Source organism: Pezoporus wallicus, unplaced genomic scaffold (genome assembly GCF_028554395.1).
Source record: "Pezoporus wallicus isolate ANWC-B61680 ecotype Strahan unplaced genomic scaffold, APGP_CSIRO_Pwel_v1 contig_6401, whole genome shotgun sequence".
NCBI lineage: Eukaryota > Metazoa > Chordata > Aves > Psittaciformes > Psittacidae > Pezoporus > Pezoporus wallicus.
In genome coordinates this window covers 1,835,372-1,862,397 of record NW_026638608.1, presented here as the reverse complement: position 1 = coordinate 1,862,397, position 27,026 = coordinate 1,835,372, and the positions used below count along the sequence as shown (strand labels likewise).

Below are 27,026 nucleotides of genomic sequence, written 5' to 3'. Positions count from 1 at the left end.
CTCCACAGGTGTTTGCCTGGCGGCTATGGGAGGAGCTGTTTATTTTGGGAAGCTGCCTTTTCTTTCCTGTGTAGAAAGGCTTTTTGGGTTGCACATATGCCATAGGCATGCAGAGATAGCCCTTTTCATTAATCTTATATATGCACATGGACTTTTTTTACATCTATTTACAAATTAAAGACTGTTCCTTAAGTATGTTTACAGAATAGGGTAAATCTCTGTTGTTATTTTGGTCTTGAGTTTGCCATTTTTCAGAAAGTCAGGGCTCAAACTGGTACCACCACTAGGAAGCAAAAAGACCAGGAAGGAACAAAGGTATAATAAAGGTATGCCCCATTACTTCACTTACCTCTTTAGAATATAATGGCGTTGAGTTAGAACACAGTGCATTTAACTAATGACCTAGCACTTGATGTAGGTAGGCCAGAAGCAAAACCACATGTTTATATGTACTCTCTCATTTTTATTTTCACTGCCTTCCAGGTATTCGGGGAGGACAGTATCAAATTTCACATAAATCCTTGTTACTCCATCCCCTTATGCTAGAAAGATGTTAAGAGATCTTATAGCACAGAGCCTTAGAAAGGATTTTCTAGTCAAAATAAGGCCATCCTGAAACACAGTGTTGCAACCTGCCCATCGCACTTTGGGTTTTCATAGGGCTGAGTGGAGCTGGACAAAGGCAGGAACTGTCTCTGAAAAAAAGGAAGAGTTTGAGATATGAGAAATTCAAGCTGTCTCTCTGTGCACTCGAGGTCTCAACTCTCCGTCTCCAGGAAATGAATGCATGCAGCCTGCACAGTTTAATTCTCTTTTGGTTTATTACTATTTAAAAATCAGTTTTTGTATCCCCTTCTACAGAGGCTTCACCTTCCAACAGAACATACAAAAAATACACACAATAGAAAAAAAAAAGATAGGTAGGTAAGTTGCTTTATACAAACAGGTCCCTAAGAACCCAAAAAGGCTAAAACAGGCTCGGTTTCAATAGAAGCAGGCCCATAAATAAGCAAGAGACTTCATTCAAGTAGGGAAAGAGTCATCCATCCTCACCTAAGATCCTTTCTTGCTCACACTGAAGATAATGGGAGGATTCCCAACAACTTCAGTAGAAGCAGGATTGGGATTCATCAGAGCCAATGGCAAACTTTCCTGCTCCTTCCCTTCCAAGGCACTGTCTCTTCCATACAGTGTGCAGCCAGGGAAAAATGCCAGTTTTAGTGGGTCATCCCAAACTCAGTTTCAGTTGCTCACTCTACAGGACATCTGAAAATAGCCTTTTATTTTCTCTCTTACACTGTGTATTTGCACTAATTGTAGCAAACTTTCAGGTGACAACAGTACTGAAGAGAAATTCTGAGCCCAAGAGCAAGGCTTAGATTGATTCTTTCAAGAGCCAGCAGTCAGTCTGACAACTTTGCAGAGGGCATGTAAAAATTGCCTGGAGAAGGCACCAGTTTGTAGACACAGCAGCCAAAAAGCTATTAGCAAGCATGAGACTGATTTATTATAAAACCACTTACCCAAGCTCACTATGTGACTACAGGAAGCTCAAGAGCATTTATGGCTGCCAGTGGCTGTATGAAGTGCCCCATGGTCCACATGGAACCCAGGAGCTTGGAGGGGGGCACTGGAACATCAGTGAGACACCAGTTACCTCCTTCCTTCAGTACAGCTCAGTTCAGAGCACCTCCAGGTCTCCAAGTTGCAATACAATTAGAGAGGCCACCTAGGAAAAGCTTTGTTCACATAAACCCTGAGAGCAGATCAACAGTGCCAGGCAGTCTTTAAATTAAGTATCTCACTTTTCAGGAAAAATGTGGCCAAATGTTTGTTCAACTTGGCATTACACTTGAAGTCAGAGAGGCCAAACGCTTGCAGAAGAGCTCACAGCACAACTGTGCAGCACAGTCTGACACATCAACCAAGTCTTGAAACAGTCTTACCCAAGGGTTATCATCATCGCATTTTATAGATGGGAACAAAACACAGGAAGAGTCTAGAGATGACACAAGGTGTTAATTGTTTACAAACAGGCTGCCTTACTGCTACCATAGAGCAAACAACTGTGGTTTTTCATTAACATGCTTTAAACATTCCAGCTATCACCACAACCCTTTACAGCCAGGGTTCCTCCTCTTGTTCTGCACCACTTTGCAGTTACGTCATTTAACTGTTTTTATAAGGTTGGTGGTTTGGGGTTTTTTTCCCCCTTTTTTATCTTTTTTAGGCAAAGTTCTCTGTTTTACAGCTAACACAGGTATTTGCAGAGCTGTACACATCTGAGTAGTGTACACATCTGAGGGTGAAGGTGGCAAGGAAGCAGGCAGGAAGACATTATGCCAATGTTTTTGCTGCTGACTCTGCCACTGCAGATGTGTCAGGGAGCACTGCCTCCCTCCGGGTCCCAGGCTCAGTGCTCCAGAACACGCTGCCTTCTGACAGGGACAAGGAGCAGCAGTTTGGGCTAAAAGCCAAGTCTGTTCCCAAAGGCTCATTCACAACAGCTGAAGGATCTTGTTTTGAAAAGGATGTTCAGGATAAAAAATGGGACTCTCTCAGGAGACATGGGAATCTTCCAGAAACTGTTTTCCCTTTTAAATTTTCCTGTTGGGATTTTTTCCCCTCTTTGCTCATTTGTTTTGTCTCCCAGGGTTGGACTGAGAGCATAAGCTCAGAGATTCCCTGTGAGCTTCTGTTCTGTTCAATTAAAACTCAGATACTGTACCCAGGCAAAAGGTGAACGGTACAAAGCTGGCTTAATATACATTAAAATATTCATAATGCTGTTAAGGTATGTTCATAATGCTGAAAAAAAGCCAACACATTCCAGGGTTTTGTTTGGCACTTGCTCTCAGAGTTTCTGCCATGCTGAACAATTGAAAATATCTGGTTATTTTGGGGGTGATAAAGAAAAGCCTTTCCCATTTCATTACTGGAAATTTTGGTAGCTGTTTTTTTTACTTTGTCCATTTATCTCTCATGAAACCCAAAGAGAGCTCTAGCCCTCCGTTCATTCTTCCAACACTGAAGTCTGGAATTCCTTTGAAGTTTACTTTGGCATCTACTTCCTCAAGCAAGCACCTTAAAAAAAATTAAAGCTGAAAGTGGCACCCCACTCCAGACTCAAGACATAAGTTCAGATATTGATTTCTAGGAACAAAGATTTAGTGAAAAAACAAGACACTAAAGTTACAACAGAGCCTACAAAATCTAGGTTAGCTTTCATACTATCGATTCAGTTAGTTGAGTTAGATAGACATTCAATTACACAGCTCTTCTATTCAAGTCATTCCTTACTGCTGACAGCAGTTGAGGGAGGAACAATAATTTCAGGGAATACATGGGAAATAACAAATATTCCCTAAGTCACTGGCACTCAAACAGGTCTAAAACTGTGACTGGGCATTTGCAGTTCTTCAAAAGACTGGTAGGAAGACCAAGTCCACACCATCTTAGACTTCTAGGCTTTAAAACCCAAACAAATCAATCACACACACCCCCCGACATATAATACTTTGCCCTACTATAGTTAAGGCACTGGATTGAGAGAAGGAAAAATCTGTGTTCAATTTCTGGTTCTGCTATCAATTTCCCACGTCATCATGGGCAAATCACTTCACATTGAGAGCTCACACGCACCACATTACCATGCATCAGGTGAGCCACACTAAGAAGCCTGAACACATTTAACACATAACAAATGCAAGGAAATTTAACTCAGTATGGAATAAATTCACATTAAATCACTTTACCTTGCATTTGTTGTAGATTAACAGTACATAAAGATAAAATCAGGCAACAAAAGAAGCCTAATGATAAGTCTGTGTCCCTACATTCAACACAACACTTAAGCATGCATGCAAGCGGTTTGTAGTCCTTCAGTTTTATTTCACTCATTCACCTATAAGCATCTACTCTTTTCTTGTCTACCTTTAATGTTTAGATTATAAATGGTTGAAGATTTTTCATCATACCTAATACACAAGGGTCTAATCCTCAGTTGAGGGGTTTAGGGAGTCCTATAATACAAAGAAATACTACAACTCTGCTTATCTAAATTTGTATGAACTGAAGTTCTCTTCTTGGCAGAAAAGTGCACTGACTTCAACATTGGACTGCAGTCCCACCAAAGATGATGATAAGGAAAGAGGGCTGGCCCAAAATGAGAACTATCATCTATACATTGATAATCCAATTAAAAATGTAATATAAACAAGTGAGGTTACAGCTCAGGGTATGTTAAGTACTTCCATTTGAACTCTGAACTTCTGAAGATGAGTTTCTGTTTGGATCTGTTTTCTGTTCTCTGAGAAGCAGGCATTTCCCAAAGCACACAATATAAAGAATGCGCATGTAGATTAAATTACTAACCAGAATGGAACAATATGCCCCCAAAGAAGCAAAAAAGCTCTGAAAACACACCACTGCTAAAGATCTGCCCAAACTACTGCTGGCACTGGTCTGCATCAGTCTCTTGTGTTGGTGCAAATCCCTCCCGTTTACACTAGAATGATCTAGAACTGTCATTTCAGGATTGTTCACTTCCTGCCCAATTGTTTCCCTGTCCACTAGACTGAGAAGTAAGTAGCTTTCAACCGATGGATTCATGACAACTTAGTAAGCATTTTCTTTGACAAACAAAATGCACAGTTAGTGTTTTACAAGGCTTCCTATTTAGTTCAAGGCTTTTCGTTTGTTTCATCAGGTCAAATTCTGTAGCATTCAAAATTACATTCTGATACACATGGCTAAATTCAACCCACTAGTAACACTGGAGTCAGTGGAGCTATATGTAGGATGAAAATACCCTATATTCTGCACTTGGCTTTTGGAGTTGAATTGTATGGCTACTGCACCCTCTTTTACTACACATAGGAACACAAACTCCTTAAATATTTCAGAACACAACCTCAATTCAACAGAAATTTGCCTGGTGGCTTAAACGCGAGCTATTAGTAAATACGAGTGACTGCAGTTGCATTTGCTAATCCCAATAAATTGTTCTGCTGACTGGAAAGCCTGCTCTATCTCCACTGGCGTGGCAGTTCACAAGGTTGTCTCAGTATCGTCTGCATTATTAAGGTATTTGAAAATGTTCTGTTACCTTTCTGAAATTCCATTTTCTACTTGTCACCTAAGCTTACCAGTACAGCAATAGCAATTCCATAAAGCTTTAGTTTTAAGGTGGGTTGGTTTGTTTTTGTTTTTGTTTGTCTTCCCTTGAAATGAAACTCATACCTATTTTCCAGGGATTCTGGGAGAAGATAAATGGAGAGGAACATGTCCTTCAGTCTCCCAACACAGATTAATAGCAAAACCTCAAGTCTGCTGCAACATGCTCTCAATTTAGAAAGTGCTGGTGCTATAGAGAAAGCCATTGATTATTAATCCTTGGTTTGTAACACTTGAGAACAAGTACAAAAAGTGTAGCTTCTTAGAAAAGAGAAGCTAGGGCTTCTGAAGTCTGTAGAATTTAGAACATCATTTCAAAATCCATATACTGATACAAAAGGCTGTATAATTCCAACATTAAAAAAATCAGGAATGTATCTTATTTCAGTTATGCATTAACTGCAGGGTTTGGATTAGGAGCACCTGGGCAATGCAAGTTGTGGTGCAACAGCAGTTTGTGGCTATGTTCACATTTAATATATACATGTTTCCTGCAGAGGATGTAAGTCCTGGTCTGAGGTGGTCTATCCTGCTCCAGCACTGTATTAGTGATGGAGAAAGCTATTGCTTCATAGAATGCATGGTTGGTGTGGGACTTGGGCTTTTCAGAGTGGTCTTTCTAGACCAAATCACTGCTTAAACCTTTGCTTATTAACCCTCACAACTGTGATGTGGAGAAAACTCTTCACAGATGGGAAATTAAGGAATAAATTCAGGGAGCTATCCTATGTGACCTTGAGCATCAACAGCAGAACCATAATTATAACTCAGAGTATTCCTAACTCCTAACCCTGTGTTAAACAACATTTATACCTGGATTTGGTACATAACACCTTGACAAGTTACACGGGAGGAAAGGGAGAGACAAGAAAGGACATTATCTCTGCACAAGTGGTATCTTCAGATTAAATGGAACCTCCAACAGCCTAGAGCCCAGCATCTTTGCATTTTGTAATCAATTCTTTTTGCAAGATCTGCTGTTTGCAATTCCCATCTCTTCCTATAAAAACCTTTCTTATTTGGAAAAGAAAGGATTAAGACTGGCTTTTGCAAACCTGACTAGAGGCAGATCAGGAGAGCATTACTGGCTCTCATTTGCACACCTTTAGGACAGGTGGCTAAACTGCTCAAAAACCAGACAAAACGAGGGGATGCAAAGTAACATACTAACTTCTTTAATAGAGTCCAATCCAATTAAACCAAAATCACTCTGTGAACCCCTGGGTTTATTCACACTAAACAAGTCAGTGGTACATAGTGTTAACCCGATAGCTCATCGTGTTTATACCCTAGGTCCCCACATGAAAAATGAGCACCAGTCAACCAGACTGCAATGGTATTTTTCCTTCTTTTTTTTATCTTTTTTTTTTTCATAAAACTATTTCTTTCATAGACTTAAAACAACCAACTAGCCAAGTTATTCATTATGGTACATCTAAAAAAAAAATTAATACTAACCCTAATGTGACAGCTGCTTTAAGAGTGCTCTGTGTCTCGCCTTAGACTGGCTTTTCAGTAGCAATTCACTACAACAGGTCCTAAAATAATAATAATAGAGAATTAAAAAACTGACAGCAAGTTTAATGGTCAAAAGTAACAAAAACAACCTGTTCCAAATGGGGATTCTTCTCAGCAGTTCAGTTCTGCTGCAGCACTCACAGCCTCACAAATGGCAGAAGGGGTTCAAATTCTTGCACCTTCTTTAAGATTTTCTGGTTTTTCAAAGGACAACTGCGTTGTACCCTGATAGGTACCACGGGCATTTTACTTACTGTTATATTCAATAATGGGGCAATAATGGGTCTGGTTTTAAAACTTACTGTTTTTCTGGGGTAGGTTAGGGAAGGTGGGGAATAGAGAGAGAACAAAAGCATAGCTCCCTGTAGCTGTAGCTCCCCAGGTGCCTCGGTCACTAGGACTGTCTAAGTCTCAGACCAGTGCTGGTAACATTTACTCTAGAAGATCACAACTAAACACCAGCAGCAGCCTCTAAAGCTCCATTTGGTGTTTTAGGTCATGTCTTCTGTTCAAGGTCACCATCTTCTGTACTTTATCAGCTAAGAAGCATTTTCTTCCTCTCCCCAGTGAAGGTTTAAAGGTGGGGCAGGGCATGAGATAAAAGGGGAAGCTAAAATGAATAAAAAATTCTCAGCTATAGAACCAAATTTCATTATTTCATCTTTCATTCACAGCATCTTATCATTATAGCCAGACTGCTGCTTTGCTTTAAGATCAAAATGATCTCATTTCCCCTCTGGCCCCATTGGTTGCTGGTCGACCTCTGGATCCACTAGGGATGATGCAAATGCTGACTGGACGATCTGAAACCCAAATGACTCCAGGAGAGACATGTTCTGTTGGGGTGAAAAGGGGGATCCTAAAGCAGGACCGAGGTCCCCAAGCGGGCCACTGAGGGCCCTGACGTGAACTTTCTGTATGTGTTTGTTCAGATAAGACTTTGATCTGAAAAAGCTGCCACACTCAGGGCAAGGGTACTTCTTCTCTCCTTCCGTCTCCATTTTGTTTTTGCTGACTGCCATGTCACACGAGAAGGACCCATTGGTGCTCTGTTTCTCAGGAGTCTTGAGGTCACTGGTGTCAGAGAGGTCTCCGTATGAATCAGAACTCTCAATCGGGTCCGAATGTGAACATTTCTGGCCTTCTATGGGAAGAAGAAAAGAGAAGTTTTCAGAATCTTACCTCCCCAAACCAGTATTTAACATGCATTAAAACAGATCATATTGGTTACCACCTGATTTCATTAATGCCCGTCATGACAGAATGATACACTTAACATTGCAATCTGTCACATTCAAGAGCCCTTGACCACAGGTCTTCTTTACAAACCACAGCTGCTATCAGAGCAACATTCAGGTTTTTAGTATGGACCTTTCATGATATTGAATGGGACCATAACGGGTCTCTGGTTTATGTAACACTCTTTTGAATCCCAAAGATGTCTCACAACATTTACACCTCAGGCACTACAAAAGAATGGACCTAATGATGAGTTTTTAATTTTACAATTCATTCCCGCACTTCTGAAATATTGCTTATACTTTGGGGTAGAGCCTAGAAACCTAATGAACAACAGGCTGCAGCAAGATGTGAAGAAACCTGGAAACACTCAGCAAAACAGCAGTGAGCGACTGCAATTTAAGGCATGCAATTCCATTTAGTCTTGAGGAACTTTTTGATTTTTACAAATCAAGTGCAATGCTGTTAGAAGTGAACTTCATAATCTAAAATGGTTCCATCTTAAAACACTGTAGTGTGAAACAGGAGGGAGGTCAGAGACACTATTTTAAGTCATTTGGATACATATCCTGGCAAAGCCATTGGTATGTTTGGAGTGCTCCCCATTCTCCTCTCACATTATGCCAAGAAAGTTTGTCCGCGCTTTTTGCTCAGCGCATGTGAATGAGCGTGGGAAACCCAGACATACTCCTCAACAAGTCTCTGAATACAAATAAGCTGGAGCTACTATTAACTCTAAAAGACCAAAGAACCACTTGGCACAACCCAAAAGACAGATTTGCTATGGACTCGGCATTACAAACCAAACAGGATATGCATGAAATCAATACACCACTGAGCTGGAGTAAATCTCTTGTTAAGTCAGCACACCACCCAAACCCAAAGGGCTTCTGTAGTAACTCTATCAGGACTTCAACAGAAAGAAAAATCACACAACTAGCTTTTTGCTGGCACAGACTTTGTTTAACCCAGCCTGCTGTGCTACCCTGGGCAAAAAAAAACCCTAACTTTTTGGGACAACCATGGTTTTGAAGAATTTTCTGATGTTTCAGCTTCCCCAAGAATACTGATAGCTCAAACCAAGAAGCAGAAAGCAAGCTATTTGACATAAACACACAGCTTCACATACTCAGAAGTTAATTACTCTTCAGCTACTCCTACCATATTTCTTTCTCTAGAAGCTAAAATCAGGTTAAACAAACAAAAAAGCAGCAGTACCATCACCCTCTGCCTGTCCTCCTCAACAGCATTAATAAGTGTAACTACAGGTAGTTGCATGGCTCCTCATCAAACTGAGAATGCATACTTGCTCCACCTCTCAAGAATCTTTATGAACTGCATTTTGCAGTTCTCCCTTCCTTCACCAGAAGTCAGATATGCGGTTTGACTGGCACAAGACTAAGGCAGAATGGTACAAAGGAACCATCAAGGATCTGCACCCCCCAGGCAACATTCAAATACTGACTGCTCCTAGGAAGATGGTCAAGATGAACTAACGTGGCTTTTTCAATCTCTAATAACCAAAGAAGCTGCCAAAAATTCATGTACCCTTACACGTGCATCTCCTTCCCCCAGACTTGTGAAATCAGCTATCCAAGGACAGGTGTTAAATACTATGTGATGCTCTGCAGTTTCTCTGCATCTCCCTAAGCTTCTCTCCAGGGTTTTCGCTGTCTTTCCTCCCTCCCCTTTCTCACACCCAGCCCAGCACCCCACACACAAAGTTCTGCAAAGAGCAGCAAGGTGCAGAGCAGCGAGTCTCTTGCCTTTGATGCCATAGGTCCTGACGCAGTGGAACGCTGCTCCCCCATTCGGGATGGACTCCTGGTGCCTGGAGACCTGGGGAAGGGGAACACCGTGGTGGGTTTTAACATGGACCTTTAAGTAGGAGGCAGAGGAGAAACCTAAACAAGATAAAAGGAGATGAGATCCTGCCACCAGCAAAGACACACATCTGCCTTCCCCATTCTTTTAATCTTTGTCTTGCTCCTACTCCCTATTATGAAGTTGCCATTATACTAACTTGATTTCTGGTTACCTACAACATGCTCAAGTAGGATTCCTAGACATAATCAGGCAATTAATACATTTCATTAGACTTCATTTGCTGTTTGGAAGTCATGATGAAAGAACAGCCTCCTTGAGAAACAAACCCAATGTAAGCAAACCTAGCAGATAACACGAAACTCTCCGGAAAAACAAAGGCAGAGGAGACATGATACAAAAAAGGCACCCATGTCCCTTCACCATGTTTGTGCTGCTTTAATTAAATAATGTTCATAATTTGATAATACTTTGGAAAATAGTTCAAATTAGTTTATGCTGTTCAGATTTGAAGGGATGCCACTTAGTAGCACCCCTCTTTGGTATTTAGTGTGCTTTCCCCTTAGGTGTATAGTGAATCCTAGAAGCCAGAAAGCTAAGTCTGCTGAGGTTTTAAGGTATACAGTTCTGTTCTACAGCAACTTTTGAAAACATTTCACCCTTCAGCTCATCCTGAATTTCAAAACCCCATACAACTCATATTTTGTCTGCAGTTAAAAAAAAACAATACAACTAAAATGAAATGTCAATACTTCTATTAGTTCTGCTCTGTGAGCCCAAACCACTGAAATTAAAAACACAGATTTCAAACAACTGATTTCTGAACAAAACAGTGTTTTGCATTTGTGCATGTGCTTTTCTAAATAGTTTCTGAAGTCTCACAAATACAACCTTTTCCTTTCATGCAAATTATCTCAAAATACACTTTGGGATGGTTTAAAATTCAATTTTTATAAGATTTGCAGTTAGTACTCATGCATTTGGAGTACATATATGAGGCACAAAGACTTCCTATACAGGGTACACCTATCAGCAGCCTTCTTAATTTTCCATTATTTTTTGAACAGAATATTATGGCATTTTCACATTAGAAACATTTTTCTTTAACACCTTAGAACACAACACAAGTTTCACCATGACAGGCAGAGTTCCAGATTTCTCTGTCCCTTTCTGGATAGAGAAAGTCAGGACCTAGATTTTTTTAAACCAATACAGCATTTACAGCACAAGCCCTTGCACGAGAAGCTTCATACCAATGCTTCATTTTAAATACAGATAGATAAACTAGTGTAAGGCCATTTTTCTATTGATATAACTGCATTTATGTTTGATGCTATATAAGAACATCTTAGAAAGAATGTAGAACCAATACTGGCACAGCTCTCTGTGGTGGATTTTCTGACAGCAGCTGTTAGGTGCTGAACTTAACAATGAATGTGGCTTTACACTAGAATTCCCTATGCCAACCCAACAGAATATTTCTCTACCCAGACTTTTCTTAGAAGCCACGATCAAAGAGTATTCAGAGGTAATTAAGAACTATTTATGCAGGACCTGCAGAGCAAGACAGAACTCCACAGCAACCTGCTGAAGGGCAAAAGACCAGACTACTGAGAATGGGCAAGAGTTACTGTACACTCCCGAGTTGAAGATAAATGCACAGAATAGCAGATACATCACAAGTGAAGAAACCAAGAACATACGACTCAAAATACAATACAGCAGAATCTCTTAGGCCACATGTCATCCAGGAAATCGATGCAATGGTATTATCCTCTGAGATAATGCAAGACCTACCCTCAGACACAAAATGCTGTACTGAAAATCTCCCTGTCCCACAAGAGAATGTATCTTTCCAAATACTAAAATTTCACTGTGGAGATGGAAAGAACCAGTGTTTGACTGGTATAGAGAAAAGGACACAATATAGAGATATAATGGTGATGCTTCCAGCTACAATGTACTTCTCTTATTTCAGAAATGTCTAATAACCACATGCATGCTGAGATGAGCCTTGACATAGCAATGCATTAAAATCCTACTGCCAACCATTAAAAAAGGACTACCTACAGCTATTCGGTGTTCTCCTATACTACAACTGCCACAGGAAAATGTGAAGTTGCAATCTCTGCTATGTGGTATTTTTTCTGAACTCAGAACTCTATTTGTAGAGTACATTGTTTTCTATAATGAAAACTGCCTGCAAAGTGTGTTTGCTCCCCTTTATGCACTTGGCAGATGAACATGCGAGTCATCAACTTCCATCAAAGCAGTAAGAGTGCCAACAGGAAACTTTAAAGTGAGATTTTTTTGTTCTGTTTTTATCCTTTTTTTTTTGCTGAAGCACTTAGCACTGCCTTCCCCTCCCCCAGACCTTAATTATGAATGTCTGTCCTGGGAGGATGGGGAATTCAGAGATAATAATCTTTGTTTTTAAAGAGCTTTTTAAAAGTAAAAGTCAGGCTAATGCAGAGAATCAAGTGACAGTGATTTTCAATGAAGGAATGTAGTATTGTCTTACCCATACACATCTCTCAGCTTTGCAGAGCAGATTATTTCTTCATAGCAGAGGAACCAACATTAAAAACATGCAGACAGAAGAAATGATCTGCTTTATAAATAGGACCTATCCCTTGATCTCTTAGATACATCTATAAGGAGACAGACTATAGAAATAACTGCAGGATGCTTTTTCAAAATTTCCAGTTTGGATTTAGCTGGAACATGCGCAGAATATATCAACTTTAATCAACTCTGTATCCACCTGGAAATACACAAGAATTCATCTTACAGTAAACAAGAATTTCATCTAACTGCTGGTTGGAATATTTACCCTTCTCCTAACTCATTTCTGTGAAACAAACAATGTTTGTGTGTCTGAAACAGAAAAGGAATCTTCAGAGTTGCACCTGTGATTATGAAGTTGTCAGTTCTAGACTTGCCAAAGTCATTCATCTCTGAAGCTCTTTGAAAAAGCCCACACAAGCAAATACAGTTCCTAAGAATGGTTATAGAAGATTATGTAACAACAAAGCAGGAGCAGGGTTTTTTATTTCAACTGATTAAAGAGAATTTGTCTTAAAAAGTGAGGATTGGAGATTAGTTTTCCTAAGCACATTTTAGATGAGCTCTTGAAAGAAAACCCCAACAAACCCAACAGAAAATCCCAGGGGAAAAAAAACCCAACAAAACAAAACCAAAACTAAAACCAACCAACAACATTGCTCAGCTTCCCTGATTTAACAGGACTTAATTGCTTTCATAATTATTACAAGCATAAGGAACCTACGTGAGAAAATAACCTGGAAACAGCATCAAATCACGATGGTGATTTTTGGACATTATACTGCCATTTTGTAAACGAAACGAATAACTGGAATCAGCGAATGGGACACGCATGACATGACAAACCAGCGGCTACTGCTGTCAGCCATATACTGAGCTTTCCAGCTCCTAAATCCACTAAAAACCTTTAAAAAAACATGAGACACTTGATTAAGAAAAGCCTTCAGTCTTCTGGTGGGATATACTGTGGGTTCTAAGCTCTGTCTTTAACACCAGGATATGTTAATCTGGGTAACAATCATCCACTTTTTTTGTTGTTTTTTTTTTTGTCAGCCAACATCCAAAATTCTCTCTACAAGCAGCTTGACATCTTGCTTGACAATACTATATACAGAACTAGCTCAGTTCCAAATAATACAAAATATACCAGCATGTTAGCTGGGGGAAGAATCAAACAAAATGCCATTGCACAAGCACCACAGTCATGGCACAACTGCAGTAGGGCGGGACACTGAGTACCTTCTGACTGCACAAATGCCTATCAGATAGATGCTTCTAACCCAGAAATTTTCCATTACCCTTCATCTCTACAATTTAAAAAGTAACTATTTAAAACAATCAACATTATCATTTGATTCTAGAACAGTATGGATTAAAAGCTGTACTGTTTTGGATCATAAATCTATAATCAAAATTCATAGCATAAAACAATGAGTTCACAACATAATTGTCTGACAAATCCAGTCTGTATCTTCCCTTTCCTATGAATTCTAACACTGAGTAGACATTTGAACAATAATTCCGTAGATGAATTACATTTTCTGAGTGCTGTTGTAAACTGAAATTCCCAGCAGACTAGATTCTGACAAGAAACATAAACTGTAAGAAAAAACTAGATGCTTCAATTTTTCTGTACAACAGGTCCCCTATCCTTCTACACAGAAGTGTACATTCTATTTATATCTCCACTGTACATTTAAACCTGTAAAATGTGAATAAACCATTTAGTCATTTCATTGTTCGAATGCCAGAGCTGTCTTTTGTCATGCTGGCTGAATTTCAAAAGAGCTGCAGTGACATCCAGTGGTAGTTCAGTTGAAACTCAAATCTCACAAATTTGGAAACAAGACAATCTCTCCCAACCCGTTTGAGTTTCTGTTTGGCACCATGTTCAGCTAAAGGAGAGCAGGATAGCACCTGGATCTTGGAAAGCCTCTTTTCCATGTTGTTACCACAAAAAGAATTGGGATAAGCTTAAGCAGTTTTTCACAAGATAGGCCTTCAGCTGGAAAGAAAACCAAGCTTCATTTCATACCATCAACCCAGAGCTTCAGAATCCGAAGATTTTTAACCAGGATGCCTTTGCCACTCAAACTTAACAACACTCTCAGGACCTAGCAGACTGTTTAACTACTGGAAATGTCTCTCATTACTCATCAACTAACTCCCAATCATCCAAAAAGCTCCCTGTACAGTTCTCACATTAAATGGAAAACAGCTTTATTCTCTCAAAAGATTTCACCTCTCTCAAATTAGAAAAAGGAACACACATCATAAATAAAGGACTCATCAGAAAAAACAAGATCCCAAAATGCCACAGCAGCCTCTTCCTACAAGGTATGTATGCCTGCGTGAGCCAACAATGGATTCTGAAGTGGTATATTAATCATTGAAAAAAGACAATAATGAGTCAAAATTCTTTTTCCAGCTTGCCTTACAACCCACAAAGCCTAAATTTACGACTCTTTCCAATTGAAGAGTACCACAAACAGACAGAAAAGCTTCAAAAGCTCTTAGCCATATGGTTTAGTCGAGCAGGGAGTTGGACACGGTATTTATGGTCCTTCCAACTCGAGACATTCTATGATTCTGTGAAAAGCTGTATTTGTACAAACAAAGGTAAAGCACATATCTAGTGCTCTTTATAAAATCTGGTTTAGAAACGTACACTAATACAAAGCAATTTCTTAGGTTAAGAGGGAGAAGCAGCTTGACGCTACTGCTGCACCAGGAGGGTACGCAAGACTGATAAGATAATGTAGATTTTTAATGTATTTTTAATGTGTATTGGTGTGTATTTTACAGATTCTTCTTCCTAACTGATTGCAAGGACTCAGGTCTAGCCAGGTATAGGAAATAAAAGGTGTATGGTGAATAGCAGCAAGGCAGCATATCATGGTTATTGTACAGGTTATTGTATTTAGCAAATAAAACTCTTAAAACTGTCTAGAAACAATTTGCTTCAGATTTAAACTGAATTTCTTCAGGAACTATCAGCCACGTAAAAAGGCCAGAGGCCAGACCTATAGCTCCATCAGTTTCAAGGTTAACTATTCAATCAGAAAAAAACAGACTACGTACACATCTATGGCATAACCTCCTCCTGTTGCAGACAGACTCACGCAGCCTTACAGCTTCCCTCAAGTGCTGCCCCATCCCACTGAAATAAAACAGTAGTTTCTTCATTACCTCGGTTACAGATAGTGCAGAAATTGCTTGGTCCTTCACTATGCTTCTTCAAATGATCTGCCATATATGCTGCTCTCAAGTACTTCCCACACACCTGGCATGGAACTTTGTCTTCATGACATGCTAGGTGTGAGCGCAGTCGGTCACGAGTGGCAAAGGAAGCATTACACGTCTGCAGGTATAATGAGAACTATGTGACTCATCAACTCCACTAAAAGAACTGATATTGTTGAACATACTTAGTATGCCTTAGAGTAAATACCTTAGATCCTGTGCATACCCACAAATGACATGATGCACAAGGCATTTTCCCACAATAAAAAACTCAGATAACCAACACACTGCACAAAATGTAGTGTTTCTACTTGCGAAAATTAAGAAAGCAAGAAAACAGCTCTAACATACTACAGACAGTAAAACTGAAATCAATTTAAGAGTTGTAAGGTCTTAGCTCCTCTCTGAGGCTGAAGACACTAAAACTTTAAGTAATGCTAACAAAAGAAACAGCAGAAACCACTTCATTCCATTTACAGTAAGTTCTGCCATTTCACTGAGCCATTACAAACACTTTAGACCACTCAAAATGTCGTTTCTGTCAGTTTCCTAAATTTTTTTTCTTTGATCTGATCTATCTAACTTCAGTACATAGAATCCCTTTGGAGTACGAAGACGTACAAACAGAGCATCAGAGAACTGGCTGGGATGAGAATACGACGAAAAAGAGTCATCCTGGTATCCACCATAGCAGTGCAGACAAATTGTAGAAGTGAAGCTTCAGAACTGAACAGGTATCAAAATAACTGTATGGCCCTGTAATCTGTTTACAACTTACCCCCGATCAAGGTATCATATTCCACTCACTACTGTGAAACAAACTTGATTTGGCATTAAGCTAATATTGATTTTACTTTCCCACTTCCCAGGCGTAATCCATATGGTTAAGGTGTGTGAAGGCTTCCTCCCAGTTTTATGATCATACCAATTGGCAGGCATGCAGACTACATATATAGCCCGTTACAACAGCCTGCCAGCTCTGAAAGGCTTGCTCTATCTCTAACATGTGAAGGAAAATAAATCACCAGCAATACACTGTAGAAGTTATTAAAGATACAGTCTGAAACCACTGCTCACAAGTATGAGAGGAAAAACAAAAGCAAACATACATTAGAATGACCAGAGTAAGCGGGCAACAGTGTTAACATTCAAGAGTGTGGAGTGTTTCATTTATATCACTTTCATATAAAAAAAAAAATCACAGCTTTAAGATTTATAAGCAGAACCCTTTCAGAGGTAATATGAGATTATTAAGTGACTTGGGAACTGAATATATTCTGTCTTTTCAAGTATCAGTGTGTAATTAAACAACTGTTTATCAATAGACTTTAATGTAACAATCCTAGTAAAACTCCAGAATTATAACTTTAAATAAGTGACATTGATAATACAGAAGACCATAACCCACATAATTTTATATAATTTAATTTATCAAGAGCTTATTGAAAAAAACAACATTGAAGACAGCTGAAAAAATACCTATCAATTTCAGGAGGCTTTACACTCATTTGATCCTGTGAGATGCCTAAGTATGGTAAACTCCCATAGAGCTGAGACTATTCTGCAGCAAGCACAAGGCTTAGCACCTCAGAGGATCAGGACTTAATGAACTTAAAAAGACAACAGTAAAATTAACTGGATTTCTGCAATATACACAGTTTAACCAAGCTCACCAGACAAAGATTCATAAATTACAAGTAGTGAAGAAGCAGATTCTGGAAGGTGAAAGATTTCTCTTCATTTGAAATCTCAGTACACAGCGCTGAGCAAAACAGGTGCAGCTTTCACTTACTAAAATGTCCTCAGAGGTAAACACTCATTTCAGCCAGGATTCCAGCACTGATACTAATCAATCTGTTGGATATCAACTAAAGATATGTAACTAGACAATCAAAAATGACAGCCAAGAGATCCATCATCAGTAAGTGTAAAAATACTGAGCCACAGGAAGCGTCCATACAAAAGCATTGGGAATGCATTAGTTGATGAAGCAGACCAGAGACAAATCACAGGGATGCCAGAAGTGAAACGAGATCTGTTCCATACTGAACTTATCAGGTTGAAAGCTTAGGGAAAGGCAATATAATAATTTCTGTGTTTGATCTCTTTGCTGCTGGGCTGTGCACGGTTCACCTTTAGATAAGCTACGTAATAAATATATCTGTGAAGAAGCTTAAAAAAAAAGTAAAAATTAAGTCCAGTGGAGAAAGCAAGAACCAGTTTAGCTGAACCATAACAATGGGAGACAGGACCAGGTTTAAAGAAGACCCCAAAGTTAATATTCAAATAGTTAATACTTATAAAAGGTATAGAGAAAAAAGTTTTATCTTACAAAAGATGTGAAGTGCTAAATGAGTGCTAAGAATTTATCATTAATTGTTAATCATAGAAGAAAACTCTCCAGTGCTTTCCTATCAAACATTGCACAGGTATATAAATAGATTAAAAAAGAATATATATATATATAAAGTTTAAAAAACATTGTTTAAGAAATACCTCTTGAAGGTTCAACTTTTCTATGGATGTGGATGTCTCTGAGCTTATTCCATGGTGGCTGCCATTTTCCTGCTAATAGGCAGGAAGTAAGAGAAATTAGGACAGGAAGAAACTCATTCTGCATTGAAATCAATGGGAAAAGCACTGGACTTGGGATGCCAATTTTAGGGTTACTTAAATAAATAGATTTTTTCTTTGTCAAAAGTTGTACTTTAATTTAACCTACATTTTTCTCTTTTTAAATTGCCAGAACAACAATCTGTCTCTTATACCTGCGAAGAGGCAAACTTCTTTTTTCTCCCCTTGCTCTTTCACATCCACAGATTTTGAGATCACTGTTTCCTCCCAAACTGCAGCCTAACTTTCATACCATTCACACTCAAAAGCCAACATCCCAGCTTCGCCCCTTCCCATGGTGAGTCAGCAAACTGAGCTACCCCATCTCCAGAAAACTGACTTACCCCTTCTCCCACATACAGAACTCTGTCAGATTAAAAAAAAATAAATAAATAAAAATAAATGAACAATTACATAAATCACCAGTGCAACAATCCAGGGGAAAACATCCTGAATGCATTTGGTGTCTTGTCTGGACACCAAAGCAACTTCTTGGATTTCTCAGCTGCCTTGGTTCTTTGGAGGCCTTCCCTATTCTGAGTCTATTTTATCAGTAGTGAAAAAGCTGGAATCAGGTCTTTGTCTGGCATCAGGTGCTGCAGCTTCGGATAGTTTTTCAAAGATCTGTGAAGTACAGCTGCTATTTTAGGGGGATGAGTGTAGGATTACATGCTGAGCACTAAAACCTAGAGCTGTTGCGGTGATGCTCAGCTTACAATTGTCCTGCTTCTCATAGTTTTATTCTGAAGTTGGGTAGACACCTTCACACTTTGGCTTTGGTAGCCCAAAATGTACCATGATGCTACATCAACAGAACCTTAGGTATCCACTGGTCTGTAAAGATAAATGAGGGCTCAGGAAAATGGCCAGTGGATTTTGTTTAAATCATACTAGAACACAACTTCCAGGAATGCCATTGCCATAGAGGATTCTGGAAAGCTTTCCTGTTTACAGAGCACTTCTCTTTTGCAGTAAATATAAACAAAGCATGACAATAACATTTTCAACAGGAACTCAGATTCAAAAAGGATGCTCAATGCTGCTCAGGCTGCCCTCAAGGGGAGCTAATTTGCCAAACAAAATTAATGGAAAAAAAAACAGAGACTGGAAAATGGGGAAACATTCCAGTATGAAGCTATTTTCCTCCTTAGTGGCCAGATTCTGTGTTTAAATACATGTTATGAAACAGAAGCGTTACTGGTTATGAGATCATCACAAGGAGAACTTCATCAATTTTTACATCAGCTTCCGGATTTGAAACCAATTTGCAGTGTGATGGCATCCCTTCTGTGGTTTTTACCGTGCAAAGCACATCTGCGCATGTTTGTGAAGACTTTCTAAATCTGACAGGATACTATGAAGTACTGTTTTTGCAAGGACATGCAACAGCTCCTTAACAGATTTTTTACACCTTAAGATTCAAGAAAAATTTACTTTGCATGGTTAAGCAGCCAAAAATCAAAACCAAACCAAGCCTGAATGAGCACCTCAACTCTGTCCTGATGCTGGTAACCTACAGCCTGCACCTTTGAACTGAATGACCAGTGCATGCAGAATTATGGTCCTTTAGACAACACACAATAAGAAAAGCTAATGTTAGAAACTGCTATCATAAAATTTATGCGTGCCAGGAGACAGAGTTGAGCTTGGCTGTACAATCTTAGCTTCTGTATTTCTTTACATTCTAGCTCTTAGTGTATCCTCTGATTCACACTTATAGAGCTCATATCTAATATTCTTATATCAGTCAGAAAACTATTAAAAAATTATCAGGCATCAGCTGACAAAGGACATGTCTGTTAATGCTATTCATAAACTGTATTCCTTCAGTAACATTAATGGCAACTGGCAAGAGACTGGGAGTTTCTGTTTATGTTGGGACCTAAACATTCACTTTCATACTTGCACACAAATACATGTTCATCTTCAGTTCATCCACCCAGACCCCTTGCTATCCCCAAATGATGAAGTCTTTTTATGAGTGAAGTTTTCCAATTTATGTAAATCTATAACCCCTAAGTCATTTTAAGAAGCTTAAACCAGTCTAAGGCTTTATAGAAGATATGCAGTTAAATCAATGTGAAGTCCTTATGGCCTGATTTTTGAAGGTGTTGGGCTTCCTCAGACCATATGGAGGTCAACTGAAACCTTCAGATTGCTCTATATGCCTGAAAAAAACGTTCATGGGGTTACTAATGTTTCAAAACTTCCGTAATTTGGAGGAAACATGGGAGAGGTGTGTCAAGGTATAGTGAAAAAACCTGCAGCTCAGGAGGCAGCAGTCATGTAGGACTGACCAACTGTGTTCAAACAGTGTGGTTAAAAATATCAAGAAACGAAAAATCCTCTAAGCTTCACTGTCTTCAAAGAAAATGAAAACTATCTTGCTCCGACTTTCTTTAAATAAATAAATCAATTTTTCTTCAGAGACCAAGCAGGGAGACTGTTACCCAGCAAATGTTTTAGAAGTTTGCCTGACAACTATGTGAAGGCAGTGAATGACAGTGGAAGCCAATTCTCAGCTTTGGTTTTAGTTAATACTTCCAGGCACCTTTTACATCTCTCTACAAGTGTATTACAAAATATCTTTCTTAATTTGATCTTTTAAATCCTAATGAATAATTTAGTAACTGGAAAAAAGTATATACAACATTATGACATTGTATTACAAAGGATAAGGTGATGCCATTATGTTTATTTTTCCTGGGATAAAACCAAAAAGCTTCCAATTTTGCTCAGTGCAATGTTCTGAAGGCTATGTGATTAAAAATCAAAGTATCTTGGCAAGTTACGATATTCACCAATTTTATTTGAAAGTATTCTAAAAAAAAAAACAAAATTAATTCATCATTGGAGCCTCCTGTTGGCAACAACTGCAATAAATAAAAAAAGGAGGAAGGGGCATGGAGGCCATCAGCAGTGACACTGACTCTAAGCCCAGGGACAAGGTGGCTGGGCAAGAGATCCAGGGTGAGACTGGGATAGAGCAGCAGGGAAGAGCATCTGGCAGGAGGGGAGGGAGGCAGGAGGACCAAAGCTGTAGATGACACAAGGGGCTGGGGGACGGGAGGGATGGAAAGCAGCTGTCACTGTTGAACACAGTTATTTACCCATATTTATCCCAATTCACACATACATGGTATTTTTACTGATACTTCATAACTGTCTGCATGCATAAATGCAATGCCAAAGATTACCCATACATGAGTCTAAACCCCTTCAGCTCCTACCTGACACTTGTGAGGTCTCTCTGAGGTATGCACCTGTTTGATGTGTCCATTCAAGTGGTCTGGCCTTGAAAGAAAATACACATAAGCACACTTAAAACAAATACTAAAAGTAAACTTACAATTTTAATGAAAAAAATAAGATCCCAGCAGTGGATTATTACAAATGCATTACAAATGTGGTGATATTTAACTTTCCAAGAACCAGATGACCAACAACTGGGACTCTACTTTGACAAGTACCCTGGCCAACTTGCTAAAAAGGCAGCATTTTCTCAGGGAGAAACGATGACTGAACGATCAGAGAAAACAGGAAATACAAGCTACTATTTGAAAGCCTGCATGTCCCCTTCCAAAATCCTATTTAGATCTTGACAATCAGGGCACTCTGATTTACAGTTGCTGAGTATTTGGAAATCAGATCCTTTTGGTTTCTGTCACAACCATGGATGTACGAAGCCAACTTTAAGCACCTCTGTGCAAAAAGGCTGACAGTAAACTGTTGCTGTGACACATTTTCCACCAGCAAGGTGAAAAACTACTGTTCTAACACAACTTGGCGGGGAGACGCCATTAATACAAATAAAGTGCTCTGAAGGTCCCAACTAGAAGGTGCAATGGAAGAGCAAATTATTACTGAAATTAAAAGACAGACCATTCTTCACAATCGGTAAAGCCTACTTTAAAGAAGAGAGGACTGAATAGCTGCAGATTTTCCTGGTGGGAGTTTCTCCTAGTGGGAAGAAAGCTTTTCATTGTATGAAGCCAAAACTGCTTGGAAACAAGTTCTCCACCCTCTCCTCCCCCAACTTCCCAGCTGCACCAATGGGAGGGCGCGGGATGGAATTCACACACTGCGGACAGAAGATAGGCTGAACTTTGCAGGGAGGCTGTTAAACCTGATGCTCCAGCAAGCGGGCTGGAGCCGTGCAACCGGAAAGACTGGTTGGGGTCCTTGTAGGTACCTGAATCCTAGCAACCTCACGTGCTGCGCCACGGAGCGAACGAAAGGCTACTAAAATAAGACATCCCGCTTCCAACTGCCGTTGGCTGAATACTGAAACTTAAAAGAGACTCTTCTTTTCATTCATACTTGGATTTTATAAACACAGACATTTTTGTTGCTTCCTTTTAGGACAGCATTCCTGCCTGTTCACATTAACTCACTGGGAAAAATGAGAACTCAACATGTATCTTCCACTTTCATCTGTGGACAAAATCCTCTTACACAGCAACAGCAGAAATCTTCCAGTGTTAATAAAACCAGTAAAAATTGGCAGATGATCCCAGGTAGCACTATGACAAAAAAAACGCTCTCACTACTAGTGAAAATTTCACAGGTGAAATTTTCATGTTAGAACTTCACGTCCCTAAATCTGCAGTCCCTGTGCAGATGCATCCCTAATTATTGCTGCTTTTAAAAACAAAAAAGGAGTCTACATTATCTTAATTTATTTCAGTAACAGCAAGTCCTGCTATCAAAAAGAGGGCTAGCAGGGGCATAATTTCTACATTTAGCGCATAGTAGCCTTCTGATTTGTTTTCGGATTCCGATTCCTTCCCTCCTGTTAGAGCAGAAAAGCGGCGGCTGCTACAAAAGCAACACAGAGTATACGTATCCCCCTCCCCCCCTGCTTCTACTCTCCAAGCGAGCAGCAAACTTCCAAAGAAGTTTCAAATTCATTAACTCAGACTATAAGATACCACTAACACGACTACGTGTATCAAACTACTTATTAACTCCCACAAACAGCGACAACAAAAAAATCAGCAACATTAAATGCACAGATCTTACGTATGTTGCAGGGCAGAAACAGGATCCCCTTCAGAAGGATGTAAACCCAAAGGACACAAAGATCATGTAATAAAAGATACTTGATGCTGCAGCCTTTGAAATCTCACCTCTTCCTTCACATTTGGGTGATAAAAAACATTACGAACTAAGAGAAATGAAGGGAAGTTAAGAAAAAGAAAATTTAAAATGGATACGAGAAAAATAATAATCTTGAGATGTATTAATATTTGCACTTCAACAGCACCTTCCAACTACCTACAAATCAGTAGTCTCAAGACACTTATGTGAGGGAGGTAATTACTTCAATACCCATTTCACAGAAGAGTCATTTGAGGGAGAGACTAACTGATTTGCCCAAGGACACGCATACACCAAGCCTGGGACAAAGCTGGGAATGTTACCCAGAAGCCACACGGACTCCCAGTTCTATGTCTTAATTACTTTTAAACCCTTTCAAGAGACTCTGGAATAGCCTCCCAGCGGAAATGTGGGAAGTCTCATTTCTTGAGACGTTTTAAAGTGGAACAGTCAAAACTATCCTAAGTACAAACTGTTCTTGCTTCCCAAGGAATAAAGAAGACAACTTCCTAAGTCTCCATTCATGTGTATGGTCCTTGTAAGTACTCTCTTACCTGGAAAAGCCTTTTCCACAGCTCTGGCAGATATAGGGCTTTCCCACAGAGCCATCGTGAGATCGAACATGATAGGACATCCTGTCTTTCCGCTTGAACCGTAAGCCACACACTGGACACGAGTAAGGCTTCTCGCCAGAGTGAGACAGCTTGTGCCGATTCAGGTGGTACACGTCCCGAAAAATCTTGCCACAGATTTCACAGGCCACCTGTTTCCTCGTCCTGCTTCTTTTTCGGGGAGCATCGGGGTCATCCTGACCAGGGACACCATTTTCACCCAGTCTTGGGGGTGGGATGTCTATGTAGCCCAGCTGTAAGCTTGTCACCCCATGTTGAGCTTCATGCTGACGAAGACGATTAGCATCCGTAAATACTTTCCCGCAGAGACCACAAGGCAGAATACCAGCCTCTCGCAGCCCCCCTGGGGTACCAAACATCATGGAGTCCAAGAGATTGGCTTTACGGGGTCGCCCTCTGCCCCTCTTGGTGCTTAAAGTAGGGGCACTAGCAGCAACGTTCTGGAAAGGTGAGGCCAGCAGCGGTGGGGACAGAGGTCCTGCCACCATGGGCAGCCGGTCCACGCCCTGCAGAACAGGTAAGGAAGACTGCGCAGCAGTGAGCGCAGCCCGCGTGGCCTCGTCTTCGGGCATGCCAGCAATGCCATTGCCATTGGGTGCCAAAGTGGCACCGTTGGTCATGTCAAGAGGGAAGCCGAGGTCAGCAGCCCCCGGACGGAAGAGCATGATGTCGGGGCGTGCAGGAGGCACGAGGAGCTGCACATTGGACTGCTTGATGACCTCCTGGCAGATGTCAATCACAGAGCGCATCAGCAGGAACTTGGCGGCCGTCATGAGCTCTGGGAAGCTCTCCAGCCGCACCACGATGCGCGACGTGTAGGCGAAGTCCAGGATGTCTCCGAATACCTTGGAGCTGATGGTGTGCATCTCCAGCTCCCGCCCGCTCCCGGGGGTCCCGCCGGCCGCCGCACCGCCGGCCGCCGCTGCCTCCGTCGCGCCCCCCTCCGCGCCGCCGCCGCCGCCACCTGCCCCGTCGCCCAGCTGCGCGCTGAACACCGACTCGAAGTACTCGCTGCAAGCGGCCAGCACCGCCCGGTGCGCCGGGAAGCTCTCGTCGCCCACTCGCAGGAGCACGTCGCAGAAGCGGCCGCCGTTCTTGCGCTGCTGGTTGAGGCTGTGCAGCATGTCGGCGCTGTGCCGGCTCACCTGGTACGTGTAGCAGCCCGACGAGGGGCCGCAAGCGGCGGCCTCGCTCACCCGCTCCATGGGGGCTGCGCCGCCCCGCTGGCGCCCGCAGGGGGCGCGCGCTCTCAGGCCGCCCGGCGGCGCGCGCCGCCTCCTCCTCCTCCCCGCCCCTGTCCGGGCCGACGGCGGCGGCGCGCGCTGCGCTCCCTGCACAGCGCGAGGGGAGCGCGGGAGGGGGGGGTGGGGGGGGCGAGACAAAAGGCTCCGGCGGCCGAGGGGCGCGCGCCGCGCGGGGCCGCCGCGGCCGCGCGAGCTCCGCCCGGGCTCGGCCGCCACGAGGCGCTGCGGCCGCGGAGGCCGCCGCGGGAAGGGGCGTGCGCGGTGCGGCTGCAGCGAAGCCGGGAGGGAGGGGGAAGCTCCGGCGGCTGCGGCTCCGGGCTGCCGGCTCCGTCCGTCCCTGTGTGTTTGGAGCGGAGGAAAGATGGCAGCGGCTGCACTTCCTCTTGCACTTTCACCCCTGGGGGGAGGAGAAGGAGGGGGCGATACCACCCCCCCTACAAAAATCCAGCGGGGGCCCCCCGGCTGCTGCTCCCCGACCAAGCGCCGCCGCCGCCGCCGGCTCCCGTCCGGGCCCCGCCCGCTTCGCTGCACCCGCACCACCGGCGCCGCAAACTTTCCTCTCTTCTTTGGCGGAGAAGACCCCCACCCTATTCATAAAGACCCCCCCCCTCCAGCCACTCGGGCTCCCCCCTGCCCCCCCGCTTCCTGCCCCCCTCCCTCCCCGCATCCGCCAATGCAAGAGCAGCCAGAGCCAGCAGGCCGGCCCCCACCCCGCCCGCCCGCGGGGGCTGGGGGCTGCAGTCTCCCCCTTCCCCAGCACCGATCCTCCAATACCGAGCCGGCAGCGAGGCCCCCGCCCGCGGCACACGGGGGGGGCGGCGGGCCTGCGCTCGCCCCCTCCCCCAAATATCCGGGCTGCAGCTCGCCCCCCAGGCCCCCCTCCCGCCGGAGAGAGGAGGAGGGGCCGCCGGGGGGGGGGCTGCAGGCAGCCTCCCCCCCTCCCCAGGCTCAAATCGTCCAATGCAAACCCTCCCGGAGCTGCAGAGGCGCAGAGCGGCCCCCACCTCCTCGCGTCGCCTGAGAAGAGCCGATCCCAGAGGGGCCAGGGGCTGCGGAGCGGAGCGGCCTCCCCCCGGTCTTTCATTGCATTTCTCACCCCCACCTCCCCCCTTCCTAGGATCAACTCTCAGCCTCACTAAAGGAGCGAGGCCCCGGCATTGTGGGGGAGGCCAGGGGTACAGCGGGAATTCTCACAGTGCGAAAATGCCCTCCCCTCGGGAGCAGTTTGGGGAATGGTACCGCGGGCTGGGGGCTGCGGGAGGCACCGGCAACCGCACAACCCCAGGCGGCTGCCTCCATGTTGGGGAAGCGGCTGCCCCGCCGAGCCCGGCGCTGCCCCCGGTACCCCCGCGCTGCGGGGCTGCCTCCCGTTCCCCCGAGTTCGCCTGCCCATGGCCTGGGCTGCGCGCTGCAAACCGCACCGCTGTAATCGACGGGCGGGGGTTGCCTGGACTGTCCTGGTGCTGAACGTTCCTCGTGCACGCCGGATCTCTCTATGAATAGCTTCTATTTCAACATCATTTCAGCTAAAATTTGCTTTCTGTCTCACAGAAGAACTCTACTTCAGAAGAAACATCACCCCCCTGTCCCAATACACACACACACTCCCAAAACAGTGTTTTGTTAAAGACAACACTTTCTAAAAGTGTTCAAGGGCACTTTTTTTGCATTTGTAAGATCAAGCTCTATTAAGAATCCTTGGATGACCTATTCACGATCTAATATCACCTAAAGTGTTCTGTGGAAAATACTGAACTCTGCACACGCGAGGGCATCACAAACTACAGAGGCTTCCAAAAGCTCGAACCCAGCTCTTGAGTTAAATAGTGGTGGAACTGAACAAGCGTTCTGGGTACTGATGTGCAAATGAGTG

At 42.5% G+C, this 27,026-nt stretch overlaps 2 protein-coding genes across 6 annotated transcripts in view; one reads left to right on the top strand and one right to left on the bottom strand.

The window, feature by feature from the left end:
* Nucleotides 1–27,026, top strand: part of LIMK2 (LIM domain kinase 2) — an 80,528-nt gene that overhangs the window by 44,666 nt on the left and 8,836 nt on the right. The window lies entirely within an intron of this gene.
* PATZ1 (POZ/BTB and AT hook containing zinc finger 1) lies at nt 803–25,200 on the bottom strand. 5 transcript variants are annotated; one of them, XM_057411455.1, is made up of 6 exons: nt 23,832–25,190; nt 21,408–21,471; nt 18,061–18,132; nt 15,511–15,682; nt 9,699–9,836; nt 803–7,837 (listed from the first exon to the last, which is right to left on the bottom strand). In XM_057411455.1, exons 1-6 carry the CDS (start codon nt 25,112–25,114, stop codon nt 7,419–7,421), a joined length of 2,148 nt encoding a protein of 715 aa, XP_057267438.1. In that variant the 5' UTR covers nt 25,115–25,190; the 3' UTR covers nt 803–7,418. The 5 variants fall into 5 exon arrangements, with proteins under 5 accessions (XP_057267438.1, XP_057267440.1, XP_057267439.1 ...); XM_057411457.1 differs by lacking the exon at nt 9,699–9,836 and having other exon boundaries at nt 23,832–25,195; XM_057411456.1 differs by lacking the exon at nt 18,061–18,132 and having other exon boundaries at nt 23,832–25,189.

Bases quoted from the DNA above. Each gene is read 5' to 3' on its own strand.
- PATZ1 (XM_057411455.1), bottom strand. From the start codon at position 25,114: ATGGAGCGGGTGAGCGAGGCCGCCGCTTGCGGCCCCTCGTCGGGCTGC. The intron at 21,472-23,831 runs GTAAGAGAGTAC...TTTTCTTTCAAG, and splicing joins TGTGGAAAAGGCTTTTCCAG to GCCAGACCACTTGAATGGAC. The intron at 7,838-9,698 runs GCAAGAGACTCG...TTCTTCCCATAG, and splicing joins CAGGACCTATGGCATCAAAG to AAGGCCAGAAATGTTCACAT.